The 24006-nt window shown below is 37.6% G+C and overlaps 1 protein-coding gene across 3 annotated transcripts in view; it reads left to right on the top strand.

The window, feature by feature from the left end:
• LOC127960237 (myosin-10) overlaps positions 1-24006 on the top strand; it is a 59137-nt gene that overhangs the window by 33111 nt on the left and 2020 nt on the right. For all 3 annotated transcript variants that reach the window (XM_052559860.1, XM_052559861.1, XM_052559859.1), the window contains 35 exons: positions 1131-1223; positions 1844-1907; positions 2194-2292; positions 2488-2631; positions 3211-3306; positions 4072-4190; positions 4698-4850; positions 6737-6910; positions 7062-7235; positions 7796-7910; positions 11736-11929; positions 12032-12153; positions 12276-12345; positions 13213-13373; positions 13523-13631; positions 13787-13918; positions 14173-14379; positions 14586-14723; positions 14842-14965; positions 15056-15227; positions 16132-16344; positions 16628-16772; positions 16911-17117; positions 17692-17796; positions 17937-18089; positions 18283-18531; positions 19223-19435; positions 20043-20255; positions 20471-20632; positions 20885-21013; positions 21118-21206; positions 21418-21541; positions 21697-21905; positions 22013-22121; positions 22651-22823. In XM_052559860.1, the coding sequence (XP_052415820.1) occupies positions 1131-1223; positions 1844-1907; positions 2194-2292; positions 2488-2631; positions 3211-3306; positions 4072-4190; positions 4698-4850; positions 6737-6910; positions 7062-7235; positions 7796-7910; positions 11736-11929; positions 12032-12153; positions 12276-12345; positions 13213-13373; positions 13523-13631; positions 13787-13918; positions 14173-14379; positions 14586-14723; positions 14842-14965; positions 15056-15227; positions 16132-16344; positions 16628-16772; positions 16911-17117; positions 17692-17796; positions 17937-18089; positions 18283-18531; positions 19223-19435; positions 20043-20255; positions 20471-20632; positions 20885-21013; positions 21118-21206; positions 21418-21541; positions 21697-21905; positions 22013-22121; positions 22651-22823 (5153 nt within the window). The remainder of the gene's footprint in view (positions 1-1130; positions 1224-1843; positions 1908-2193; positions 2293-2487; positions 2632-3210; positions 3307-4071; positions 4191-4697; positions 4851-6736; positions 6911-7061; positions 7236-7795; positions 7911-11735; positions 11930-12031; positions 12154-12275; positions 12346-13212; positions 13374-13522; positions 13632-13786; positions 13919-14172; positions 14380-14585; positions 14724-14841; positions 14966-15055; positions 15228-16131; positions 16345-16627; positions 16773-16910; positions 17118-17691; positions 17797-17936; positions 18090-18282; positions 18532-19222; positions 19436-20042; positions 20256-20470; positions 20633-20884; positions 21014-21117; positions 21207-21417; positions 21542-21696; positions 21906-22012; positions 22122-22650; positions 22824-24006) is intronic.

Genomic DNA, 24006 nt, shown 5'->3' with positions numbered 1-24006 from the left:
CAGACGAGACACCCCCACAGCCAAGCACACAACCGGAGATTTCTATGGAGCCCGGCACTTCACCTGTAGGAGAAAATAGCTACCATCCAGGCTGACAGTGTTGCAATCTGTCCCCTCAGTTTATAAACCCTACTCACAAATTCTTAAACTGTTCCCTTGGTTTAACAAATCGTGCCCACGGATTAATAAACCATACCCACGAATTTCCAATCTGTGCACTCAGATTTTGTAAAGCGTACCCTCATGACCCATGAATTCATTATCGATGCCAACGCTTTCGCAATCCATTCCCTTGGATTTGTAAACCGTACTCACGGATTCATGGAGCAAGCTCCTACGTGTTAACATACTATTTTATTATATATTATTATGTGGAATATGCCTACAGCAAAGTGTCTTAGATGATTCTCTATCAAGTGCAGTACGAGGGGACGGATTGCGAAAGTGTGAAATTCAAAAACAGAAGGTACGGTTTACAAAATCTGAGCGCACAGATTGGAAATTAATTGGTATGGTTTGTTAAACCAAGGGAACAGTTCGTGAGCACGGTTTATAAACTCAGGTGATGGATTGCAGAACCGTCACCACGGCTTGAATTTATTGGATTTTATATTAATTTTTCCTACAGGTGACTTGCTGGGCTCCATAGAAATGCAAATGCATTCACAAGCAAAATTCCTCACAATTCACCTCGTGCACAAAAAAGTTTACTGAGTCGATTGCATTTGCATAGAGAATCGAATCGAGAATCAAAATCGAATCGAATCGATTTGAGAGCTTGTGAATCTAAATCGAATCGATCTGGAACATCTGAATCAATACCCAGCCCTAATAAAGACCTTACTAATGATACAAACTAACCCAAGGTGATCAGCAGTATACTGTTTTAAGGTAATATATGCTCAAATGGTTGTAAACTTGGAAATGTTTCTCTTTGCTTTCACTCTGTTTATTTGGTGAATAAATAGAACATTTTCACTGGGTTTCTTTTCAAGGTTTCACAAACATTTTCTTTTTTCTTTTTAGTTATACTCTACCTTTGAACTTTAGTGCATTGTATTTGTGTGAAACTTCATTTAATCATGTATTTAAATGCATAATGTTTCTAACCAGTGACTTTTGCATTACAGGGAGAGTTAGAGCGTCAACTTCTGCAGGCAAACCCTATTCTGGAATCCTTTGGGAATGCAAAGACAGTGAAAAATGACAACTCTTCACGCTTTGTAAGTTGGTCTATTAATTCTTACGTGATAATTCCACCTCTGTTTTTCCTACTGTAACCTTGTTTCAGCTATGGTTAGTTATTTATTACGTCACAATGACATTTATTACATTATGCATGTAGCATCTGGAAAGGGCCATTTAGGTTCACACCCACTAAAATCCATGTTCAGCAATCTGAGAGAACTAGCCATCTGTCTTGTATTGGCTCCTCTCGTCAGCTGATTGAGTTTTCGCTGGCATGCGTCAAAGTCAGCAGAAAGCTTTTAAGCATACAAACAAATCAAAAGCCACAGAGGAATTTGATTCTTCAGGAATTCCTTTAGGTAATTATTTTGGGTGAATTTGCTGCAAATAAGCATGTCTGTTAGCTTTTTACGCATGCTTTGAGAACAGATTCCTTTCAAGTAGAGCTTTTTAAACATGTGCTGCATATCATGCATACACAAGCCCCTCTGTCCAAATAGTTGTGGATGATCATCTGCTCAGATGGATTCTTAGAAATGTTGATTAGGTCTATATATAATGATAGCTATGATGCAACAGGATGTTTTAGAAAGCATGACCAGCATTGGCACATCATGGAAAAAAAAACACATTTTAAATATTTGTCTTTCCACAGGGCAAGTTCATCCGCATCAACTTTGATGTAACCGGTTACATTGTGGGGGCCAACATTGAAACATGTATCCTGATCTGATAACCATTCTATTACTTTTGAGCAATGCTGCAAATAACTGCAAGATCAAATGCCTGAAATGGGTGAATTTCTGTGTGTGCTTTTTCAGCAGAACTAAGGGAATTATAAAAAATATTGTTTAGTAGTTTACAAATAAAAATCAAATCAGACAAACTCTGTTTGTATATTAATTTTATTAAATCTAAGTAAGAAAATCCAAACTGGTTTGATTTGACGTAGACTGAAAAATTATCTGTAAAATGGACTTTGCTTGCCCTTAACTTAATCAAAAGATCTTCTTGAAAAGTCCAGGGCTGTTCGCCAAGCCAAAGATGAACGCACCTTCCATGTCTTCTACCAGCTGTTGGCTGGTGCTGGAGAACATCTAAGATGTGAGTATTTCTTTTAACACAGTCAGTTTTTAGCAATGAGACTGGGAGACTTCATTCTAAGTGCAAGGTCAACATGGATGTAATGAAGAAGACTTTGAATATTCTCAACACGTGCAGGAATCAGACTGATTATGGAGAGTATGGTGCTGTCTAGAGAAAGCTGCAGCTGTGTTAATGCTCTTGTTCTTCTGGCAGCTGATCTACTCCTGGAGGGCTTCAATAACTACCGCTTCCTCTCCAACGGTAACATTCCCATTCCTGGCCAACAGGACAAGGACAATTTCCAAGAGACCATGGAAGCCATGCATATTATGAGTTTCTCCCATGAAGAAATCCTATGTAAGCATACATGAAACAAACCTACGTCTACTACATTTTATATGTACTGCTGTTTTATACATGCATACTAGTAAATCATCAGAAATAGGTATTACACACCTTTTTGCCTTCACTGTTGCATTCAAAATGGACAGTGAATTTACAGTACAAGAGTCTCACGAAGTCTCTCCACTAATGAGTTAATAACCTTTAGAACTATTTAATAGTTATATTCTTATTTAAAGGCATGCACAAAGTTAATTATGTTAAAACACTAACAATTTTTGTACACAATTTACAGTTTTTGTTCGTTTAAACAGATTATTTATATACAGTATAAATTAAACCCAGGTTGGATGTTTAATCAAAGTCCTCTCCATTCTCTTGGTAAAATATAATTCTTATTGAACCCTCATTAAGCTATGAATAAAGCATTATTCATCAAAATTGCAAAAATTAGCAGAGCATTGCAGGCCATCGGAATTTTATGTAGAAGTCCATAAAGGATTGGTATTATTTTATTTTAAGTACATTTTTAGTTGAATCAAATGATAATACATTTACTTTGTAATTTGATGCAATTTTTCTTCGTCACTGCAGCAATGCTCAAGGTGGTTTCAGCCGTCCTGCAGTTTGGCAACATTGTGTTCAAGAAGGAGAGAAACACCGACCAGGCCTCTATGCCAGAAAATACAGGTACTCATCTCTTTTAAAAGTTTCAGAAATGCATAATGCTGCCTTTTAGTCCAGAGATAAATTTTTTTTTTCTGTAATGGAAATCTAACGTATTATGTGAAGTACTTAACTCGGTAAATCTTTTGGCAGTGCATTAGCATTAGAGTGTGTTTGGTATCCACACTACCCTCCAGTCTAACCTCTGCTGCAGATGTTTTTGTGCAGTTCTCCACTGCTCTGTTTTGACAAATTACCCGTACTTCTCTTGGGCTCCCATGATGACAGTTTGAATGGTTCTTGGATGCGTTTCATATTAAAAGAAAATATGGGAATAGTTGTGCTAAGTTGCGTTAAATCAAATGTGTTTACGTAAGAGTCCCAAAAGTTTTACCGTCATGATGAATTCCACACGTTTTTTGATTAATTTGTTTTTATCATCATCGTTCACGGTATGATATTGAAACTTTCATCTGTTCAAGCCACCAAGTCATTCACGACTCAAAGCTGGAAAGTTCAAGTCATGCTGGTGGTCCTATGGGGGAACTCTTGGGGTTTGTTTGGCTGCTAAATGGGCTGTAGGGGTTTAAAAGTCAGTAAATTGCAATAACGACCTGACTTGTTTGAAATACCTCTTATATTCATGACCGAAGATGTCCCATAATAACTTCTCACCACCGTTTAAGTGCATAAGGGATACTTCTAAAATCCTTTAAATTGAAAAAGAATGTCACCATTTTTGGTCAGCTTGCATTTGAGAACCATTTTTGTGTATTTTCTGTTTTTCAGCTGCTCAAAAGCTTTGCCACCTGCTTGGCATGAATGTCATGGAGTTCACACGTGCCATCCTGTCTCCAAGAATCAAAGTGGGCAGAGACTATGTACAAAAAGCCCAAACTAAAGAGCAGGTAATGAGCTATTAAGTTTTCCACTGTAAATCGCTCAAATCACCCACGCTTTCAGCAGTAAAGCAGTGTTTTCATTACCGTTTTATCCTTGAATCTTGTCGGGCCTGATTCAGATTTCCTTTTCACCTCTGTCCTTTTACAACAATAGGCTACTAGTCTCCTGTCATTAAAATGTCATCATAACTGAACAAATTCTGCAGCGGTTTGGGAAACCTGTTTGGAAAATAATTCCACTAGAGGGTCATTTCAGGTTTTGCTTATCATTTTTAGGTTTGGGTATTTGAATTTCATCAATAAGTACTCTGCTTATGGATTCCAATAAAAAAAGAAACGGCCCTATTGAAAAGTGGAAGTGGTTCTAAAATGTAACCGGTTCTCGATATCCAACCCTACTTTTGTATCTGTGTTATAATAGTGTGATTCTATATTAGAATGCATATTTTTGTAAATGTGAGGGTTATGTCACTTTTTCCCTTGGCCTGATCCTGTCTCTGTTTCTCTGACCAGGCCGACTTTGCAGTGGAAGCCCTGGCCAAGGCCACATACGAAAGGTTGTTCCGCTGGCTTGTTCACCGCATTAATAAAGCTCTAGACAGGACCAAGCGCCAGGGAGCTTCCTTCATTGGCATCCTGGACATTGCTGGCTTTGAGATATTCCAGGTGCGGCTTCCTTGGCTCAGATGTCTCTTACACTAGATCATAGATATAAATCACTATACTGCAACAAATCAGAGGTCATATGATATGAGGTTTTCTAAAAATGCTGGCTGGCAATGCAAGAACTTGAAAATACTGCAAGTTTTGTTTATAAAAAGATATTGCATGGGACAAATTGTATTTCGTTTAACGTAGATTTTAAGCATACCACATTATTAGTAGGTTTCATCACTGATTAAAAACAGTGATTATAAAAAAATTACAGAATTTCTTTGGAGAAAATTAAGAAATGAATTGAGTTCTTGAATGGTGGCATAAAATATATCACTATTGTGCCACAGAATGTATTTCTCAAGGTAGAAATACAAAATTAAGTTTTGTTCCAATTTTATTACTAGTTTTTCTTCAGCGTTTTAGTATTAGACCTCGATTGCGATCACTGTTTGCCAAAAATAAAAGGAATTGTTACATTTGAATTCGATTGCTTTTTTTAAAGATTACTGTAATTGGATTGTTGATATTTCTTCAATCACCAGTGTTTTTGATAATTACCTCTTATTTAAATCATTAATCCAGAAAAATAAAACTGACAACAAAGGATTTCAAAATAATTTTTTATTTGAAACAAAACTTAGTCTGTTATTGTAATAAGTTATTAAATTGTTAAATCTTTATGAAATAAATTGTTTAGACATGCTTTTGATTACAAAAATTTAATTAAACCATTAAATCGGAATCTAAAAAAGAATACAGAATTTGGCAACTTTTTTTGTTTTCTAAAATGTAATTATACCATTAAAACAAAGTCTTTCTTCAGGTTGTGCTGGAGGGAGTCCTTGCTGTCGTTGGTTAATATGCATCTGCTAAATTGAATAATATAATTATTAGTGATGTAACGATTCAATTCATGATTTTGATTTCACGATTTATTTGATTTCATGACTGGTTTTGTAGTCCAGGGTCACATATAGCACTTATATTTCATTGCTCTTTTGTTGGTTTTGATTGCTTTTATTGTGTCCTAATTTGTAAGTTGCTTTGGAAAAAAGTGTCTGTTAAATAACAAAATGTTTATATAACATAAATGTAAATAAAATTAAAATAAAATTTTAAAATAAGTCCCAAATCAAAAAAATAAGTAACACAAAATAAATCTCTTCATATAAACAAAATAAGGCTTTGTCTGTGCTCTCTGCATTTAAAATTAGAGGCAACCACTGCATTTTAATCATGATCCAAACAAAGATGCATACATGCAACATGAGTAGTTTTTAATCTAAATTGGATTTGTATCATTTCGAAATTTGAAGCAAAAACAGAATGATTTGACTTCAGTTTTGTGAAACTATACATAAAAATATCTTCGTGAAACAGAAACGGCAGACGAGCTGAACGAGATGCAGATTCACTCTCTGCCAGCAGGTAGTGCTTTAAGCGTTTCCTTGGTTTCTGCTGTAAACAAAGCAGTGCTGCATTTAAGAACTTTAAAATGCATTACACAGAGGCAAGATATAAAGAATAAATACCATCTGAACTTTTCTAAAGACAGAAATTCCCCTCAGATGTACATTCATATAAACTCCTAACTCTAACTGAATCACGATTTGTTTAGCATCTCAACCGATTTGAATCATCACATATTTTAATTGCTTTTCAACTGGCTTGCAGTTAATCGTTACATCCCTAATAATTATGTTATAGTAAGGATAAAATTACAAGGTTTACTGTAAACAGCGAAATTGGATACCCACTCATAACTGCAGTATTTAGTTAAGTGATAAAGATACGGATGTTGGTGCAAGAATCTATTATGCATGTTCTGGGAATAAAAAATGCTTTTGACAAAGAGGGATTGATCATATTTTATTGCTTTCCCCATCTCTTGGCAGCTGAACTCATTTGAGCAGCTTTGCATCAACTACACCAACGAGAAGCTTCAGCAGCTGTTCAACCACACCATGTTCGTCCTTGAGCAGGAAGAGTACCAGCGTGAAGGCATCGAATGGAGCTTCATCGACTTCGGCCTTGACCTGCAGCCCTGCATTGACCTCATTGAGAGACCAGTGAGTGCTCACCACTCTTGAATTTTTGTTCTGGGTTCCTAGAATTATTTTCTACCACAAATATTTGCTTTAATGTGATTTGAAGTTACGGTGGAAGTTCTGTTGGCTTTTCTAGAAGTTGTTTTGATCTGTCTTATGGTACCATTCCTAGGCAAATCCTCCCGGTGTGTTGGCTCTGTTGGATGAGGAGTGCTGGTTTCCAAAAGCCACTGATAAAACCTTTGTGGACAAACTGGTGCAAGAGCAAGGCACTCATGCCAAGTTCCAGAAACCACGGCAGCTGAAGGACAAAGCCGATTTCAGCATCATTCACTATGCTGGCAGGGTACGTCTGCATTCATATTAAAGAAACTACACATAGCTGTTGGCTTCCTCTCTTGTGCTTCTCTCCTGTGATGGTTTTTGTAAATGAAGGCCTGTTGTTAGTGTTTCAAAGAAAAAAGGAATGCATTGTAACCTTGTGTAATTGGATTTAGTCAGGTCATACTGGCTTGCAGTGAAATGTTGCGTTGCTGTCTTTCAAGGGTAGTAGCATCCAGCTGTGGTATGTGCTAACCATAGGCCACATCTGTTTCAGATCAGTGAGCTGTTTGCAATAGAAACTTGACACTGCATGAAATGATGAACTTTTGATATTTCTTCACCTTTGAGCTATTTTTGGGTTAAAAGACAGAAAATTTGTTTGCTTTCTTTCCTGTTGTTAAAATAAAGAAAAATAGTGCATTGATTTATACTTTATCTCTTTCAGTAGTTACATAACACTATGCAAACAGCCAATGACCGCTGAACTGCAATACCTCTTAAATGGAACTATCCAGATTGAACCAATCCTGGCTTAATTCCATTCTTCCCATCTTGAGGCTGTTTATTACTCTCCTTTTGCAGGTTGACTATAAGGCAGATGAGTGGTTGATGAAAAACATGGACCCTCTAAATGACAACGTGGCCACACTCCTGCACCAGTCCACGGATAAGTTTGTGGGTGAACTGTGGAAGGATGGTAAGCTGTTTCTTCTCGAGTGCCTTCCAGATGATGCCCTGAAACATTAAATGGGTCATTTTTATGGTCCTACCCTCCCACTCTGTGAAGAAAGAGACTGTTGTTTTCAATCTTCAGTTTCTTGTCTTGACTGTCTTGTAAAAAGAGCTTGCCATACATTTCATTGGCTTTTACCAAACGTAGTTGGGGGAACTATTAATTCAGTTACAAAGACTCAAACTTTGGGCTGGGCGGTGTGTGAGAATAAAATTGTTTCCAACAAGACATTTTGCAATACTACTGATAGCACATCAGATATATTTGCACTGTAGTTGTAAGCAGGGCTGCTCTACATTAGTTACAGATTAAAGCAGTGAGGAAACATGAAATAATGCAAAAATACAGACTGGGATGAGTCATATATTGTCTTATTTCAGAGTTGACTGTATTTCAAGCCAAAATTACTGTGTATAATGAATAACATGATACACTTTTTATAAAATTATTAAGACTTTGGCAAAATAATTACTCAAAAGTAAATACAAAATAGAATGTGTGTGCTTAGATTGATCAGCAGGATCTTAAAATGTTAAATTAATAGAACACATATCCACAAACATTAGAAACTAGTGCAAATGGAATGAAGACTTTTGCTTGTTCTCACTTGTTGCACAGCACTAACCAGTGTGTTTACTACCATTTATGTCTTTTCATGTGCTAGCTTGTGTTCTACTACTACTTCTACTTATTTAGCTTTTTTTCTTGTTTATGCCCCCTTTGCCCCCTTTTTCTGTCTCTCAACCATAGAGATTCAGAATATCCAAAGAGCGTCTTTTTATGATGTCTCTAGTCTCCATGAATCGCCAGGTGAAGGTATACGATGCTGTAGGTCTCTGCTTACCAGCACATTGTGTACTTTCAAACACTCCCATGGCTTGTAGACCTGGGCCCTGGTCCCTCTAGCTGGCTAACTTTAGAGTTAGCTGGATCCATTTGGAAGGAAGCGTAACTTGGCTGATTCATTAGGAAGCACAAACTGAGTGAAACCGATAAATGAGGATTGCATGAAAAATGAATGCATGTGTATTATGACTTAATAGAGTTCTGACACCGAATAACAACTATTTGAAGGTGACTCTATGGGTGAGCTGGCTACAAGGATTAGGGCCCTGCTTGTTCTTTGAGTCCTTTCAGCAATTTTGATTCACACACTCGCTAAATATTTTCCCTGTGCCGTATTTTCCGGACTATAAGTCGCACTTTTTTCATAGTTTGGCTGGTCCTGCGACTTATAGTCAGGTGCGACTTATTTATCAAAATTAATGAAGCTTGCTCATATTTCACCCCCAAGTCAAATAGAAATCTGTTTTTCTTATAGAAAATAATCTATTTATCTATCTTTAAAAAGGGGCTGGACGCACTATGACAATGACAGTTTGGGGCGAATAACAGTTTGGGGTGAATATTTGCTTAATTGTCAAAAACATTGTCTTAAAATGTACTTAATGCTAAGTGTTATTTCCTTTTTATATTTACAGTTCACAGTGAAATATGTTCTGACCTTGTTTCACGAGATTCCCTCAAACACAGCTTAGTTGACAGCAGTCAGAGCAGTGTTTGTGGTATGGTGCTTATGCCCTTGCTTCTGGTAGTCAGACAACTTGTTTGTTTTAAGTGTCAGACGGTGATTTGATAGGCCGTGTGAGGGAGATGGAGTTTGGGAGAGGGGTGGAGGAATCCTGTAGTGTCTCCGATAGGGAACACGGAACACTATACGTCTTGTTTCACTGGAATCCAAATGACTCGCTCAGACCTGTGGCAGTCAACACTGATGGCTCAGTAAATTCTCTATGGTGGTAACGGAAGTCACGTTAGGGGTCCGTTATGAACGGAATACTACTTGGAAGCGGTTCTTAAGAATGACGTTTACATGAATGCTGTAAGACCTAAAATGATAAATGTAGCCCCAGTAGTTACACTTCACCAGCCTCCAATAAATCAAAATGAATATGTAGTTTTCGATTACTTGTCTGTTTGAGTGATTGAAGTTTGTCTTGTTTTGCTGTATGACACTGTTATCAGACTCAAATTTGGGAATGTAATTTTTCTATTTGGGGTTTTATTTATTCCTAAGCAAATTTATTCACATTGATTTATTCAGTTGCTGAAAGGAGACATTTTAGTAACATTACTTAGAGAGAGAACTTGATTTACATGTCTGGGACATATTTCACTTTCTGCTCAATTTGAATAGCTGTAATGCATCCAAATTAGTGGTTGACCGATATATCGGTTGATATATGGCATTTTCAAATATCGGCATTGGCCGGTAAGTTTTTCTGCTTGGCTGATGTGTTCGAGTCAGGACTTTTTAGTTTGATGGTGGTGAGAAAGGCAGCGCCTGAGTGCACACAGTGCTCACACTCTCCCTCTTGTTTACTGTCGTCATTAACAGTTCTGTCTAATACGAATAAAAGTGTCTAATAATCAATAAAACTGTTCAATTAAGGAATGATTGTATACAAAAAGTATTGTAACAATTGCTTTTGTGTTATTAGTAATAGAAAGGTAAACATAATACTTTCTCGTTTGCAGTAGTGCTGCAATGACGCGTCGATGTCATCGATTACGCCGACTACAAAAAAAAAAAGTGAAATGTGAAGAAACATTCAGCCAAGTATGGTGACCCATACTCAGAATTTGTGCTCTGCATTTAACCCATCCGAAGTGCACACATACAGAGCAGTAAACACACACACACACACACACTGTGAGCACACACCCGGAGCAGTGGGCAGCCATTTATGCTGCGGCGCCCGGGGAGCAGTTGGGGGTTCGATGCCTTGCTCAAGGGCACCTAAGTCGTGGTATTGAAGGTGGAGAGAGAGCTGTTCATGCACTACCCCCACCCACAATTCCGTCCGGCCCGAGACTAGAACCCACAACCCTTCGATTGGGAGTCCAACTCTCTAACCATTAGGCCACGACTTCCCCCAAAATACGTCACATGTAAAGTATCAGTACTTTACAATGCACTTTTTTGTATTCTGAAATTCTGTAATTTGTAAAAACTTTGTAATTCTGTAAAACTGTTTTTGTTATATAAATAGAATGATCTTTTGATAAACTTAAAGCACTGTTCACTTGACTGCTAAATACACACTGCCATTGAAATTCGCCAAAGATTTGTGCAGTGTAATCAGTGTAGTCTGATTCACAAGCAGGTGACTTAAACAGTTCAAGTTGAGTTGAGCATTGCTGATTTAAATCTGTCTGAGAACAGTTGCTGAATTAACATCTAACTCAGTGAACTGCAAGGTATTGGTGTGAAGTATGTCCTGGACATGATCTTGACAGGTTTAGAGGTTCACCCTCCCATTTACTTTCTTTTGCAGCTTGTGCTTGTTTGTGGTTGTAGTCTTATCCCCAGCACTCTTCATCTGTTTCATGTCTCCATTTGCCTAGCACTGGACCTGCACCTGCTGGCATAGTAAGGGCCACTGGCTCTTGAATTGTCTGTCTAAACATGTGGAATTGAGTCAAAATACACTGTACTACTTTCTGAAAGTTTTTTCTTTTTCTTTTGGGACATGATGATTAAAGGAGGATTTTTTTTTATTATTCTTAAATGATATTTTTTTCAAGAATGCAAAAATACACAGCGTATTTTGACCTGCTTGGTGTTGTTGAATTAGAGCTTTAGTTGTAGATTTCCCTCTTCCATCTTCACATGATTTGGCTGTGCTTTGTCACACAATTTTTTTATTTATTTAATTACATCTGTAAATACTTTGAAGATCAAGCTAACCGCTTGGTATCTTTCTTTTTTCTCACTCTTCATGGTAGTGGACCGTATTGTTGGTTTGGACCAGGTGGCAGGGATGAATGAGACTGCATTTGGGGCTACATATAAGACCAAGAAGGGCATGTTCCGCACTGTGGGTCAGCTCTATAAAGAGTCTCTTACAAAACTCATGGCCACACTCAGAAACACCAACCCCAACTTTGTACGATGTATCATCCCAAATCACGAGAAAAGAGTAAGTGACATTTATCCCTTCAGTTGTAAGTAAATTTGTCCTTCAGTTAAGAGTTTCTTTAATGTGGTCATGCACCTCTTTTTTATGTTGTCATTCTTCTAGGCTGGTAAACTGGAGCCTCATCTGGTTCTAGACCAGCTGAGGTGTAATGGAGTTCTAGAAGGGATCCGGATCTGCAGGCAGGGATTCCCTAACCGTATTGTCTTCCAGGAGTTCAGACAGAGGTGCGTTTTATTAATCATCTCATCAAGTAGAGTAGAGAAGCATCATACGTCTTAAGATGCCATAGCGTTAATATTATTTTACTTTATCAGTGAGAGAACTCTCATATCTGTCTTCCTCTCAGATACGAGATCCTCACCCCTAATGCAATCCCAAAAGGATTTATGGACGGCAAGCAGGCTTGTGAGAGAATGGTGAGATTTCTTAATGACTTACAAATGACTTTGATCAGTCAAAATAGTTCAGTATCAGTGTTTTATGAATTTTTTTATAAAAACAAAAACTACTTTTCAAAAGTTTGCTTTTATTCATGAAAATACATTAATTTGATCAAAAGTGTAAAAAATAAATGTTGTAACAATTTCTTTGTAAAATAAATAAAAAGTTATTTTAAACTCCATTCATCAAAGAATCCTGAAAATAAAGTCCTGAAAAAAGTATTACCATTTCCACTAAAATATTAAGCATCACAACTGTTTTCAATATTAATTATAATTATTAAAAAAAACTTAGATGCCAAATTAGCCATTAGATTCATGTGACGCTGAAAAATAAACTAATAATAATTAGTTTTGGAAAATAAATAAAAAGACTGGAATAAATTACCTTTTAAAGTATATTCAAATGGAAAAGAATTCACAATATTACTGTTTTTACTGTATTTTTTTATCAAATAAAAGCAATCTTACTGATCCAAACATACCAATGGCAAAGTTGTTAATTGTTTTAAACAAATTTTTTAAATCATTTTCAGATTTCAGATAGATATGCACTACATTTTTAGTTGTTTTCTTTTCATAATTAAAATAAGTATATCCAAATGCCACTTCCAAAAATGTCAGAATCAGACATTATATAAATAATGCATCTCTCCAAAGAGCTTTATTATAATAATGAAATTTGTTTATATAATTGTAAATAATTTCTATAAAAAACAATTAAAATTAAAGAGTTATTTTTTTAATGTTCATTCTCTCTTTTCATAGAAGTTTACTGATGTCCATTATTGATAAACCAGCATCTGCTAAATACTAAGTATCTTCTAAAAATCTGATCTGTAGATCCGCGCCTTGGAGCTTGATCCAAACCTCTACCGGATCGGGCAGAGTAAGATCTTCTTCCGCACTGGAGTTCTGGCGCACCTGGAGGAGGAGAGAGACCTGAAAATAACAGATATCATCATCTACTTCCAGTCAGTTTGTCGAGGATATCTGGCTCGCAAGTGAGTTCAAATGCACATGGCTGATCTAAATCTGGTCTAAAAGGGGCAGCAGTAAAATAGAGCTCTTACTGTTTCTAGTGCAGAAATAAAATGTATTCTTATGAGACCTTGACAGTGAATGGCTGCTGTTTTGCGGTTGTGTTTCTCAGAGCCTTTGCTAAAAAACAGCAGCAGCTAAGCGCTTTGAAAGTCCTGCAGAGAAATTGTGCTGCCTACCTGAAACTACGCCACTGGCAGTGGTGGAGACTCTTCACCAAGGTTGGTCTCGGTTTTTGAAAAAGACTGTTTTAATTCTTCGACCAGGTTTTGTAGACTTGTCTAAAGAAATATGTGTTTGCAAGAGAAATTTAATCTTTAAAAACTGGTTTGCAGTATTGTTGCAGATAGTTTTCATTTGAGACATGTGTCTGCAGGTGAAACCCCTCCTCCAGGTGACCCGTCAGGAGGAAGAAATGCAGGCCAAGGATGAGGAGCTCATTAAAGTGAAGGAGAGGCAGGTCAAAGTAGAAAACGAACTGGTGGAAATGGAACGAAAACACCAGCAGGTTAGAACACTCATCTGCTCCCTCTGTCTTCTGGAAATACACGGTGTTATTTAGGTGTTGTGTTAGTTTTTGACCTAATAACCAATGGAATTAGCCACATTTAAAGACACCGTTACCTATCTGATATATGTAAATGGCCACACTTGAATTATTGTGGCTTTATTCAATGTAGTGGATATTCTGCAGTGTTACAAAATCATAGTGACAGTTTCAACTAAATTGAATGCTGACATATAGTTTCATGTTTGTTTCAGCTCTTGGAGGAGAAGAACATCTTGGCGGAGCAGCTGCAGGCTGAGACAGAACTGTTTGCTGAAGCTGAAGAGATGAGGGCTCGCCTGGTGGCTAAAAAACAAGAGCTGGAGGAGATACTTCATGACCTGGAGTCCCGTGTGGAGGAGGAAGAGGAGAGGAACCAATCTTTGCAGAATGAGAAGAAGAAAATGCAGTCACACATACAGGTGAGGACTTCACTGGGAAAATAAAGTCCTTGATCTGCTGTAAACTTAAAATAGGCCTCTCAGCTCTGAGAGAGCAAATCTGTATCTAAAACTTCTGGGTTGGAATAACGAATTCAGCAAGTACTTCGCTAAAAAGGCTCACAAAGTCCTACACTGCTGCTGTACAGAAACCACAAGAGTGTGTGTGTGTGTTTCCATGACTTAAGGACCTAGAGGAACAACTAGATGAAGAAGAGGCTGCCCGACAGAAGCTTCAGTTAGAGAAGGTGACTGCTGAAGCCAAGATAAAAAAGATGGAGGAAGATATTCTGCTGTTGGAGGACCAGAACTCCAAATTCCTAAAGGTCAGTGCAGATGTCAGACTGCCTAATCAAAATGCAACCCAGGGCCTTTCTTGTCAAATGCTCTTAGAAGAGCTTTGCAGGAGCAAACTGAACTCTTCCCTTCCTCTCTATCCCTCAGGAGAAAAAGCTCCTGGAGGACCGTGTCAGTGAGATGACCTCCCAGCTTGCTGAGGAAGAAGAGAAGGCCAAGAACCTTGGCAAAGTCAAAAACAAGCAAGAAATGATGATGGTAGACCTAGAAGGTGAGAACTGGGTTGAATAAGGTTAATTTTTTTTAAGTGACTGTTAATCAGTGAGTCTTGCATGTTTATGAGTGTGTGTTTGACCCTCAGAGCGTCTGAAGAAAGAGGAAAAAACTAGGCAGGAGCTTGAGAAATCCAAAAGAAAGCTGGATGCTGAGACCACAGACCTACAGGACCAGATAGCTGAGCTGCAGGCCCAGATTGAGGAACTCAAGATCCAACTGTCCAAGAAAGAAGAGGAGCTACAGGCTGTACTGGCCAGGTGAAGATCATTGAGGAGCACAGTATAACAAAATATTTTGGCTGTCGTCTAGCTGACCATGTCAAAACAATAACTTATGGTAGGCCGAGTTATGTTGGCGTCATATAAATTAGATTATTAGTCATGGAAAGTTTTTATTCTTGACCTTTGTGTTAGCATTGTGCAGTCCTGAAATAATTTCGTAAATTGGTATCACATTGCTGTTGCGACATCACATCAACACACATGCTTTCAGTCTGTATTATTTTATTTTAAATATGTTATGTTTACCAAAGCAAAAATATAGTGAAAATGTTTTAAATATTGTGAAATATAATCACAATATAAAATAAGTTATTATTTGAAATCTAAATCAGTTATACCTTATTTGAAGGTGCCCTTGTTACAGTGCAATTATACCTTTAAGTACTAAGAAATATTTATGAACTACACATACTTACTATACAGTTAGGGTTAGGATTATGGTTTGACTTTGAGTTAACTTTTTGGGAATGTGTAGCTCTCATGAAATCCAAAATGAGCCAATATTTGGCATGACATTTCAACATTTGATGTCATCTATATTCTATTGTGAAAAAAATATAAGTTTATGAGATTGGCAAATTTTTCCATTCCTTTTTTACTCACAATTTGTACAGTGTCCCAATTATTTTTGGAATCGGGTTTGTACATGTAATGTGTAACAAGAACATTTTAAAATAAAGTGTTACCTAGAAATCTTTTGTGACGTTTATAAAACTTTTTATTGTTACATGTAACCATTTAATGTGTTTTTGAAGTATTTCAGAACTATTTTGTTAATCAGGATTAGAAAGAGTTTGTAAACAAAGTGTAGAATATAACTTCTCTAATTTAGCATGCATGGTTTTGTTAATAATCGTTGCTTATCCTTCTTGTTCCACAGAGGGGATGAGGAGGTCGCTCAGAAGAACAATGCTCTGAAGCAAGTGCGGGAGCTGCAGGCCCAGCTAGCTGAGCTCCAGGAGGATCTGGAGTCTGAGAAAGCAGCCAGAAACAAAGCTGAGAAACTCAAGAGAGATCTGAGTGAGGAACTGGAGGCTCTGAAGACTGAGCTGGAAGACACCCTGGACACCACTGCCGCCCAGCAGGAGCTGAGGTACAAGAGTCTGCATCAGGAGCTAAATTTATCATGACCACAAAAATTCATTTTTTTTACTTACCCTTCACTTGTTCCAGACCTTTTAAAGACTGCTAGTAAACAAACAGTTGATGGTAGCCATGGACTTCCATAGTATTTTTTTTTCTATGCTTGACTTTTTAAAATTAGTCTTTTGGTAAAGTACGTGGAAAGCCATTTAAGCCAGATTAAGTTGAGATTCAAATCTCACCCTTTCTCCTCAAACGTGTCTTGCCTAATAATGTGTCTCTTGCTCATGAAGGACCAAACGAGAGCAGGAGGTGGCAGAGCTGAAGAAAGCCATCGATGACGAGATGAAAAACCATGAGTCTCAGGTCCAGGAGATGAGACAGAGGCACGGCACAGCTCTGGAGGAGATCTCTGAGCAGCTGGAGCAGGCCAAGAGAGTAAGCCACAGAGATGAGGAGTAAATGCCTCATTACTTAGTTCTAATGTCTGCTCTGATTGAACATGGTATGGTCTCCTGTTGATACAGTTCAGGCAAAATCTGTCTTTCTCTCACACTGTCTGTCTGTCAACATTAGGTGAAGTCAAATCTGGAAAAAAACAAACAGACCCTGGAGAGTGATAATAAGGAGCTGACCAGTGAGGTGAAGAGTTTGCAGCAAGCCAAGTCTGAATCTGAGCACAAGCGAAAGAAACTTGAGGCTCAGCTGCAGGAGTTCATGGCCCGCTTCAGCGAGGGAGAGAAGGTTAAAGGAGAGCTTTCAGACCGTTCCCACAAACTACAGGTCAGTGCTGATAGACTGTGTCACATGAACTACAAGCGAGTTCTGTTGCACTTCATATCAGAATCATGAAGTACTGTTACACTCCGTCCTCCCTCACACACTACAGATAACTCTTGCTTCATTGTTTTTTGCAGACTGAAAGTGTGGCTGTAATAAGGGCTGCACGGTTAATTAAATTAAAACCCTAATCACGATTATGGATTGATTTGAATTTATCAATATTTGCAATTAATTGTAATTATTATTAAATAAATTGCAAATTGCATTAATTAAATATTAGCATGTGTACTATTACATTATTGTTATTATATAATAACCAATTTCATTTCAGATTGTTTTTTTTAAACACAAGTTTAATCATTTGTTTTCAAAAAATTATTTTTTTTACAAAACGGAGTTTCATATGAGTCCTGAAATCATTAAACCTTCAATTATTCAAATTAATTGCAATTATTTGGTTCGGACCAGGCTATCAGGCCAAGTGTGAAGGCAATCTTAAATGGATCAGAATCCAGGGTATTTATGAAATATCACTCCACTGTAAATGTATTTATTTATTTGTCACTTGTTGCAGGCGGAACTGGACAATGTTTCTGCTCTTTTGGAAGATGCTGAGAAGAAGGGAATTAAGCTGGCTAAAGACACCTCCAGCCTAGAGAGCCAGCTTCAGGACACTCAGGTAATGTGTCTCTGTAAACAGGAAGCCCTGCAAGAGTGGATGAAGCAATGAAATAGAATATTAAAACAATAGATGGACTTTTTACAGAAAAGGTGTGTGTGATGTGATTGAGTCATGATTGCTTAATATTGTGGCTATAGGAGCTGCTTCAAGAGGAGACGCGTCAGAAGCTGAACCTGAGCAGCCGTATCCGTCAACTGGAGGAGGAGAAGAACAGCCTTCTGGAGCAGCAGGAGGAGGAAGAGGAGGCACGAAGGAACCTGGAGAAACAACTGGCAACACTACAATCCCAAGTATGCACAATCACTGCAGACTGCAGATCAGTTGACACATTCAATAATGATATTTTACTCTAACAGTGACATGTTGGCTAGAACCTCATATTTGACCAAAAATGAGATATGTAAAAGTGTCATTTTCAGACTTCTGTTCAGAAAGGCAATCAGATGTAAAAGCACTCCTCATTAATCTTCCTTTCTTGGATAGCTGGTGGAGACCAAGAAAAAGCTGGAGGATGATGTGGGAGCTCTTGAAGGCCTGGAGGAGGTTAAGAGGAAGCTGCAGAAGGACATGGAGGGGACCAGTCAGAAGCTGGAGGAAAAGGCCATCGCTTACGACAAGCTGGAGAAAACCAAGAACAGACTGCAGCAGGAACTTGATGACCTTATGGTGGACCTGGACCACCAGAGACAGATCGTCTCAAACCTGGAGAAGAAACAGAAGAAGTTTGACCAGGTATGGCAAAAAATATTTCACCCATAAATGGCATTTCAGTTATTTACTCTTTCTCATGTCATTCCAAAACCATAGGACTTTTCACACATCTTCGAAAAACAAATGAAGACATGAAGTTTTGTCCTTCTATTGAAAGTTTTAAAGCTTAATTTAATCAGAGACTTCTGAAGACAACTCAGTTTCTTTATATGACGAACAGATTTAATTTAGCTTTTTTAGTGTCACAATAAACTCTTATCAATGCACATATATAGAGTTCATTAAACATGGTAAACTGAAGCTCAAGCATGCTTGCTTGGTGTGTGAGAACCAACTTTTATGATGTTTTATGAACTTTCAGAAAAACAAAGTTTTAGTGGAATGTACTTTCAATGGATGGACCGAAATCTTACAGGTTTCATTTAAAATATCTCGAGTTGTATTTGAAAGACGAACAGCAATGTGAGGGTTACCAACTGATTTTCAGAATTGTAATTTTTTGGTGATATATATATATATATATATATATATATATATATATATATATATATATATATATATATATATATATATATATATATATATATATATATATATAAATTAAATATGCTCATTTGTAATTGTATATTTGTATTATTGAATTCTAATGAAAAATATTTTGTTAATAATTGTGAAAAAATCTTACAAAAGCATTTGTTGATGCTTATGTTAGATGCTGGCGGAGGAGAAGACCATCTCTGCACGTTACGCTGAGGAGAGGGACCGTGCGGAGGCCGAGGCGAGAGAGAAAGATACCAAAGCTCTGGCTATGGCCCGAGCCCTGGATGAAGCTCTGGAGGCTAAAGAGGAATTTGAGAGACTCAACAAGCAACTCCGAGCTGAGATGGAGGATCTGATGAGTTCCAAGGATGACGTAGGCAAGAATGTAAGTCAGTATGTTACTGGACGTTAGTGCTGTTAAATTACACATGTGGTTATGTTTCAATTCATCATCATAATGTCTGAAGAACCTTTGGTGTTCTGTAAACAGCAGATTTTGTTGGCTGTTTTTGTTTGAGACCTCAGAATGTCGCACCCTACAGCATGCGATAACTAAGTGTGATGCAACAAGTTTCAGGTGTCAAGTAATTTGCCTGTCCTCGCTGACAACAGAATACTTAGCAAAGTGATCAAATCAGCCAGTCGCAACATATACATGTTTAATGTGTAGCATTTGGAGCAAGATTTTGATTGATGAAATGTTACTGTTTGGATCTACTCAGAGGTCCGTGGCTGAGCAAAAAATAAAATAAAATGTTAATTTTGAAAATGGGAGGATTTAAAAATTGTGATTTCCAGATCTAGAGATATCATTTGAAATGTAATGTAGAAAATGGTTTGGAAAACGTGTAAATGGAGGGAAAAAAACAGAGCTTCCTCTGCAGTCTTTAAAAAATAATTGTAGAAATGAGTAAATATAAAGTCATTTAGCAGCAGATCATTGGTTATAACTTATGATGCTATCTCACTGTAATTTTGACTTTAATCTATAGGTACACGAGCTGGAGAAATCCAAGCGCACTCTGGAGCAGCAGGTGGAGGAGATGCGCACTCAGCTAGAGGAGCTGGAGGACGAGCTACAGGCCACAGAGGATGCCAAGCTGCGTCTGGAGGTCAACATGCAGGCCATGAAGGCCCAGTTTGACCGAGACCTGCAGGCCAGAGATGAGCAGAATGAGGAGAAGAAGAGGGCACTGGTCAAACAGGTGGGTGGAATTATCATTTTTGAGGATTACAAGACATTTGGGGATTCACACGATACATATATCATGTGCTTTCAAGAAAAAGTTTTGAGGCAACTTTGTGTATAAAAGGGTTAATGCCTTAAGAAGTAACAAGTAACAAATTTGTGACATTCTGAAATAGTTTTTATTCGTAGTTAACCTATGGGTATTTTAACCCATTATTCCTGTTCCTTCAGGTGCGTGAGATGGAGGCGGAGCTTGAAGATGAAAGGAAGCAGAGAGCTCTTGCTGTAGCCGCGAAGAAGAAACTGGAGATGGACCTCAAAGATGTGGAAGCTCAGATCGAGGCTGCAAACAAAGCCCGTGATGAAGCCATTAAACAGCTACGCAAACTCCAGGTAGTCTTTTCCTGAATCCTGCTGTTCTCATGCACAGAAATGTGATGACAAAGTAAAGAAAATGCAATAAATGACTTGTTAGCATAATCTGTTTATCCTCACAAGCTCCAAGTGCATCAGCCTCTTAGTAGTGATCCAGATGTCTACATTATTGACTGCATTGCTGAGACTTATTATTTTAGGTCATAGTCGGTACTGTGATTTGACAAAATGTGAGAAGAACAGATGACAACATCTCTCTGTTTGATCCAGGCCCAGATGAAGGACTACCAGAGGGAGCTGGAGGAGGCGCGCTCTTCTCGTGACGAGATCTTTGCTCAGTCCAAGGAGAACGAGAAGAAGCTCAAGAGTCTCGAGGCTGAGATTCTGCAGCTGCAAGAGGTGAGCCCATACCGAAATACACCTTTCTGAACAATCTGTTGCTTGTTTTACGTTGGATTAGTTACACTGACGAGTCTTTGTTTCTGGTTTGGGTGTGATTTTAGGACCTGGCGTCTTCAGAGAGAGCACGACGCCACGCTGAACAGGAAAGAGACGAGCTCGCAGATGAGATTTCCAACAGTGCCTCTGGAAAGTGAGTTTTTTTTAATTCTGGAAAGAATCAGTTTTTTAATAGACTGTGGAATGTTGCAATGCTTATAAGAGATTTATAAATTTCCAATGAACAAAATTAAGTCTGGTCCTTCTTTTGAGAAGACATTACACTTCGATATACCCCATAGTAGTGAAGTCATGTAGTTTGTTCAGACAGATGTTTTATACTTCATTCATGTTCACTCCTTCAGGGCAGCCCTCTTGGATGAGAAGAGGCGGCTGGAGGCTCGTATCGCCCAGCTGGAGGAAGAGCTGGAGGAGGAACAGAGCAATATGGAGCTGCTGAACGATCGCTTCCGCAAGACCACTATGCAGGTGTGTGATTGTGACCAAGCTATGTTTTCAACACTGTTAAACTGCTCTCAAAGTTCTGTGTGCTTGTGATGTTTGAAAGATTGATCTTCATAAGCATATTTGGCTACATTTGACACATCACGTCCTTAGTAGCAGCTGTTGTGTCTGTATTTCAGGTGGATACCCTGAACACAGAGCTGGCGGGAGAGCGCAGTGCCGCTCAGAAGAGCGAGAACGCCCGTCAGCAGCTGGAGCGGCAGAACAAAGATTTGAAAGCCAAACTGCAGGAACTTGAGGGATCTATCAAATCAAAGTTCAAGGCCTCTATCGCCGCCCTGGAAGCCAAGATTATCCAGCTAGAGGAGCAGCTTGAACAGGAAGCAAAGTATGCAACAGTGAAAAGAAACCAATTAATGCCATGCTCTTACTGAGCAGAAAGCATTGGCCCTAACTCATGTTTTGGCAATGGTGTATGATCTGTGCGCTTCACAGGGAGAGAGCTGCAGCCAATAAGATTGTACGCCGCACAGAGAAGAAACTCAAGGAGGTGTTCATGCAGGTGGAGGATGAGCGGCGCCATGCTGACCAGTACAAAGAGCAGGTGAATGAAAACCATATCCTGATCTCTGTTCTCAAAGTGTACATGGGTCCCTAACACTTGAGCTGAAAAAATTACTCCGCTTGGACTGGTTATGAAACATCTGATACCTATAAAAAAAAAAAGACAGAGAGAGATTAAAGATTTCCACTTCCTGATTTGGCTGGATTCATAGCATTTCCAAAACTATGCTACCAAAGTGTTGGACAGATTTTGAGGATATATTTGTCACAAGGCAGCATTTATTTGATTTGTTTACTATTTGAATGTATTTTAAAACGTAATTTATTCTTGTGATGACTAAACTAAATTTGTAGCATCAGTACTCCAGTCTTCAGTGTCACATGATCCTTCAGAAGTCATTCTTATATGTTGATGTGCTGCTCAATTATTACGTTAAACCTTAGTCAAATAGGTTGCAAGCAACTTTGCTCTCAGAGCAAAAATTGTAGAAAAAAATTGTAAATCGTAGTTAGCTGCTTTTCTCTCATAAGAGAGAAATCTGAGACTCAGAATTTCTGTTTGTCTTTAGCTGGAGAAGGCAAACTCCCGCATGAAGCAGTTGAAGAGGCAGCTGGAGGAGGCAGAGGAAGAGGCGACTCGAGCGAACGCCTCCCGCAGGAAGCTGCAGAGAGAGCTGGAAGATGCTACCGAAGCTAGTGAGGGTCTGAGCCGAGAGGTCATCACGCTCAAAAACCGCCTCAGGTACAAACCGATATACTGCAATACTTTAGATCCTTGTATCAATAGTGTATCAAAATATCTTAGCAGATAAGACATGATATAAGAGAAGAAATAAACAGGGTCAGTTATTTCTGCTCTTATATCATGTCATATCTGCTGTTTAATAATGACGGTGCTGATATTCACTGCCATCAGACACTGTTGGACAAAAAAATGATCAAAAAAAAAAAAAAGGGGGTTGTTAATTTATTTGGTTGTCAGTGTTATTGATAACAAAACCTAAGGCTAATAAAAATAATTTTCAGAAATTTAAATAAGGCTGAAATTAAAATATAAATATTATATTAAAATGTTTATTTGTACATTCCTAACCTTCAAGTTAAAATACTAAAATATGAAATATGTGAATTAATTCTAACTAAAGCATTATATAAAAAAATATTTTTAATATAAAAAAATATAAAAACCTCATGTAAATAAGCAGATCAAAATTGTGAAAACTAAATTAAAATATATTTTCCTTTTTCAAAAGACTGATAAAAATGCATTTTAGTGTAGTGCATTTTCAAGCAAAATACATTGAGATGTCATATTCTTTCACCTGCAAATAATTATATGGAAAATTTAAATTGCATTCAATAAACAGAACACACACACATACATATATATAGTGTTGTATAACTAAAATTAAAATAACTAATTCTGGACATGCGCTAGGGCTTTCCTTAATGTAATACACCTAGAACATGGATTGCCGTAAAAACTCATCTTTTGGAAGGGAAGCATTGTCTTTTAATTGACAATATATCTCGTCAATGACAGGGAAAGAGTTAATGCTAAATAAAACAATTTAAAAAAAAAAACATTAAAATCATAAACCACCTAACAAATTATTAAAGCTGAAATAAAAATAAATGAATGCTAAATACAAATATAAAAACAATTTGACAAATGCACATAAAATTACTAAAGCGAAATAAAATGCATGCGAAAGAGATTTTTAAAAATTAATAAAAATGACAAGCACATAAAAAAACTTTTAAAACTAAAATTAATATATATCAATGCTAAATAGAATTATAAAAAAGTATAACAAATTACTAAAACTGAAATAAAAATAATGCTAAATACATGTAGAAAAACAGCAGACGCACATACAATTGTTTTAAAGAACAAATAAAAACTACTAGAGCACATAAATTCG

Source organism: Carassius gibelio, chromosome B6, assembly GCF_023724105.1.
Source record: "Carassius gibelio isolate Cgi1373 ecotype wild population from Czech Republic chromosome B6, carGib1.2-hapl.c, whole genome shotgun sequence".
Classification (NCBI taxonomy): domain Eukaryota; kingdom Metazoa; phylum Chordata; class Actinopteri; order Cypriniformes; family Cyprinidae; genus Carassius; species Carassius gibelio.
Note: the sequence above shows the minus strand (reverse complement) of the source record. Positions and strands in the feature narration are given on the sequence as shown.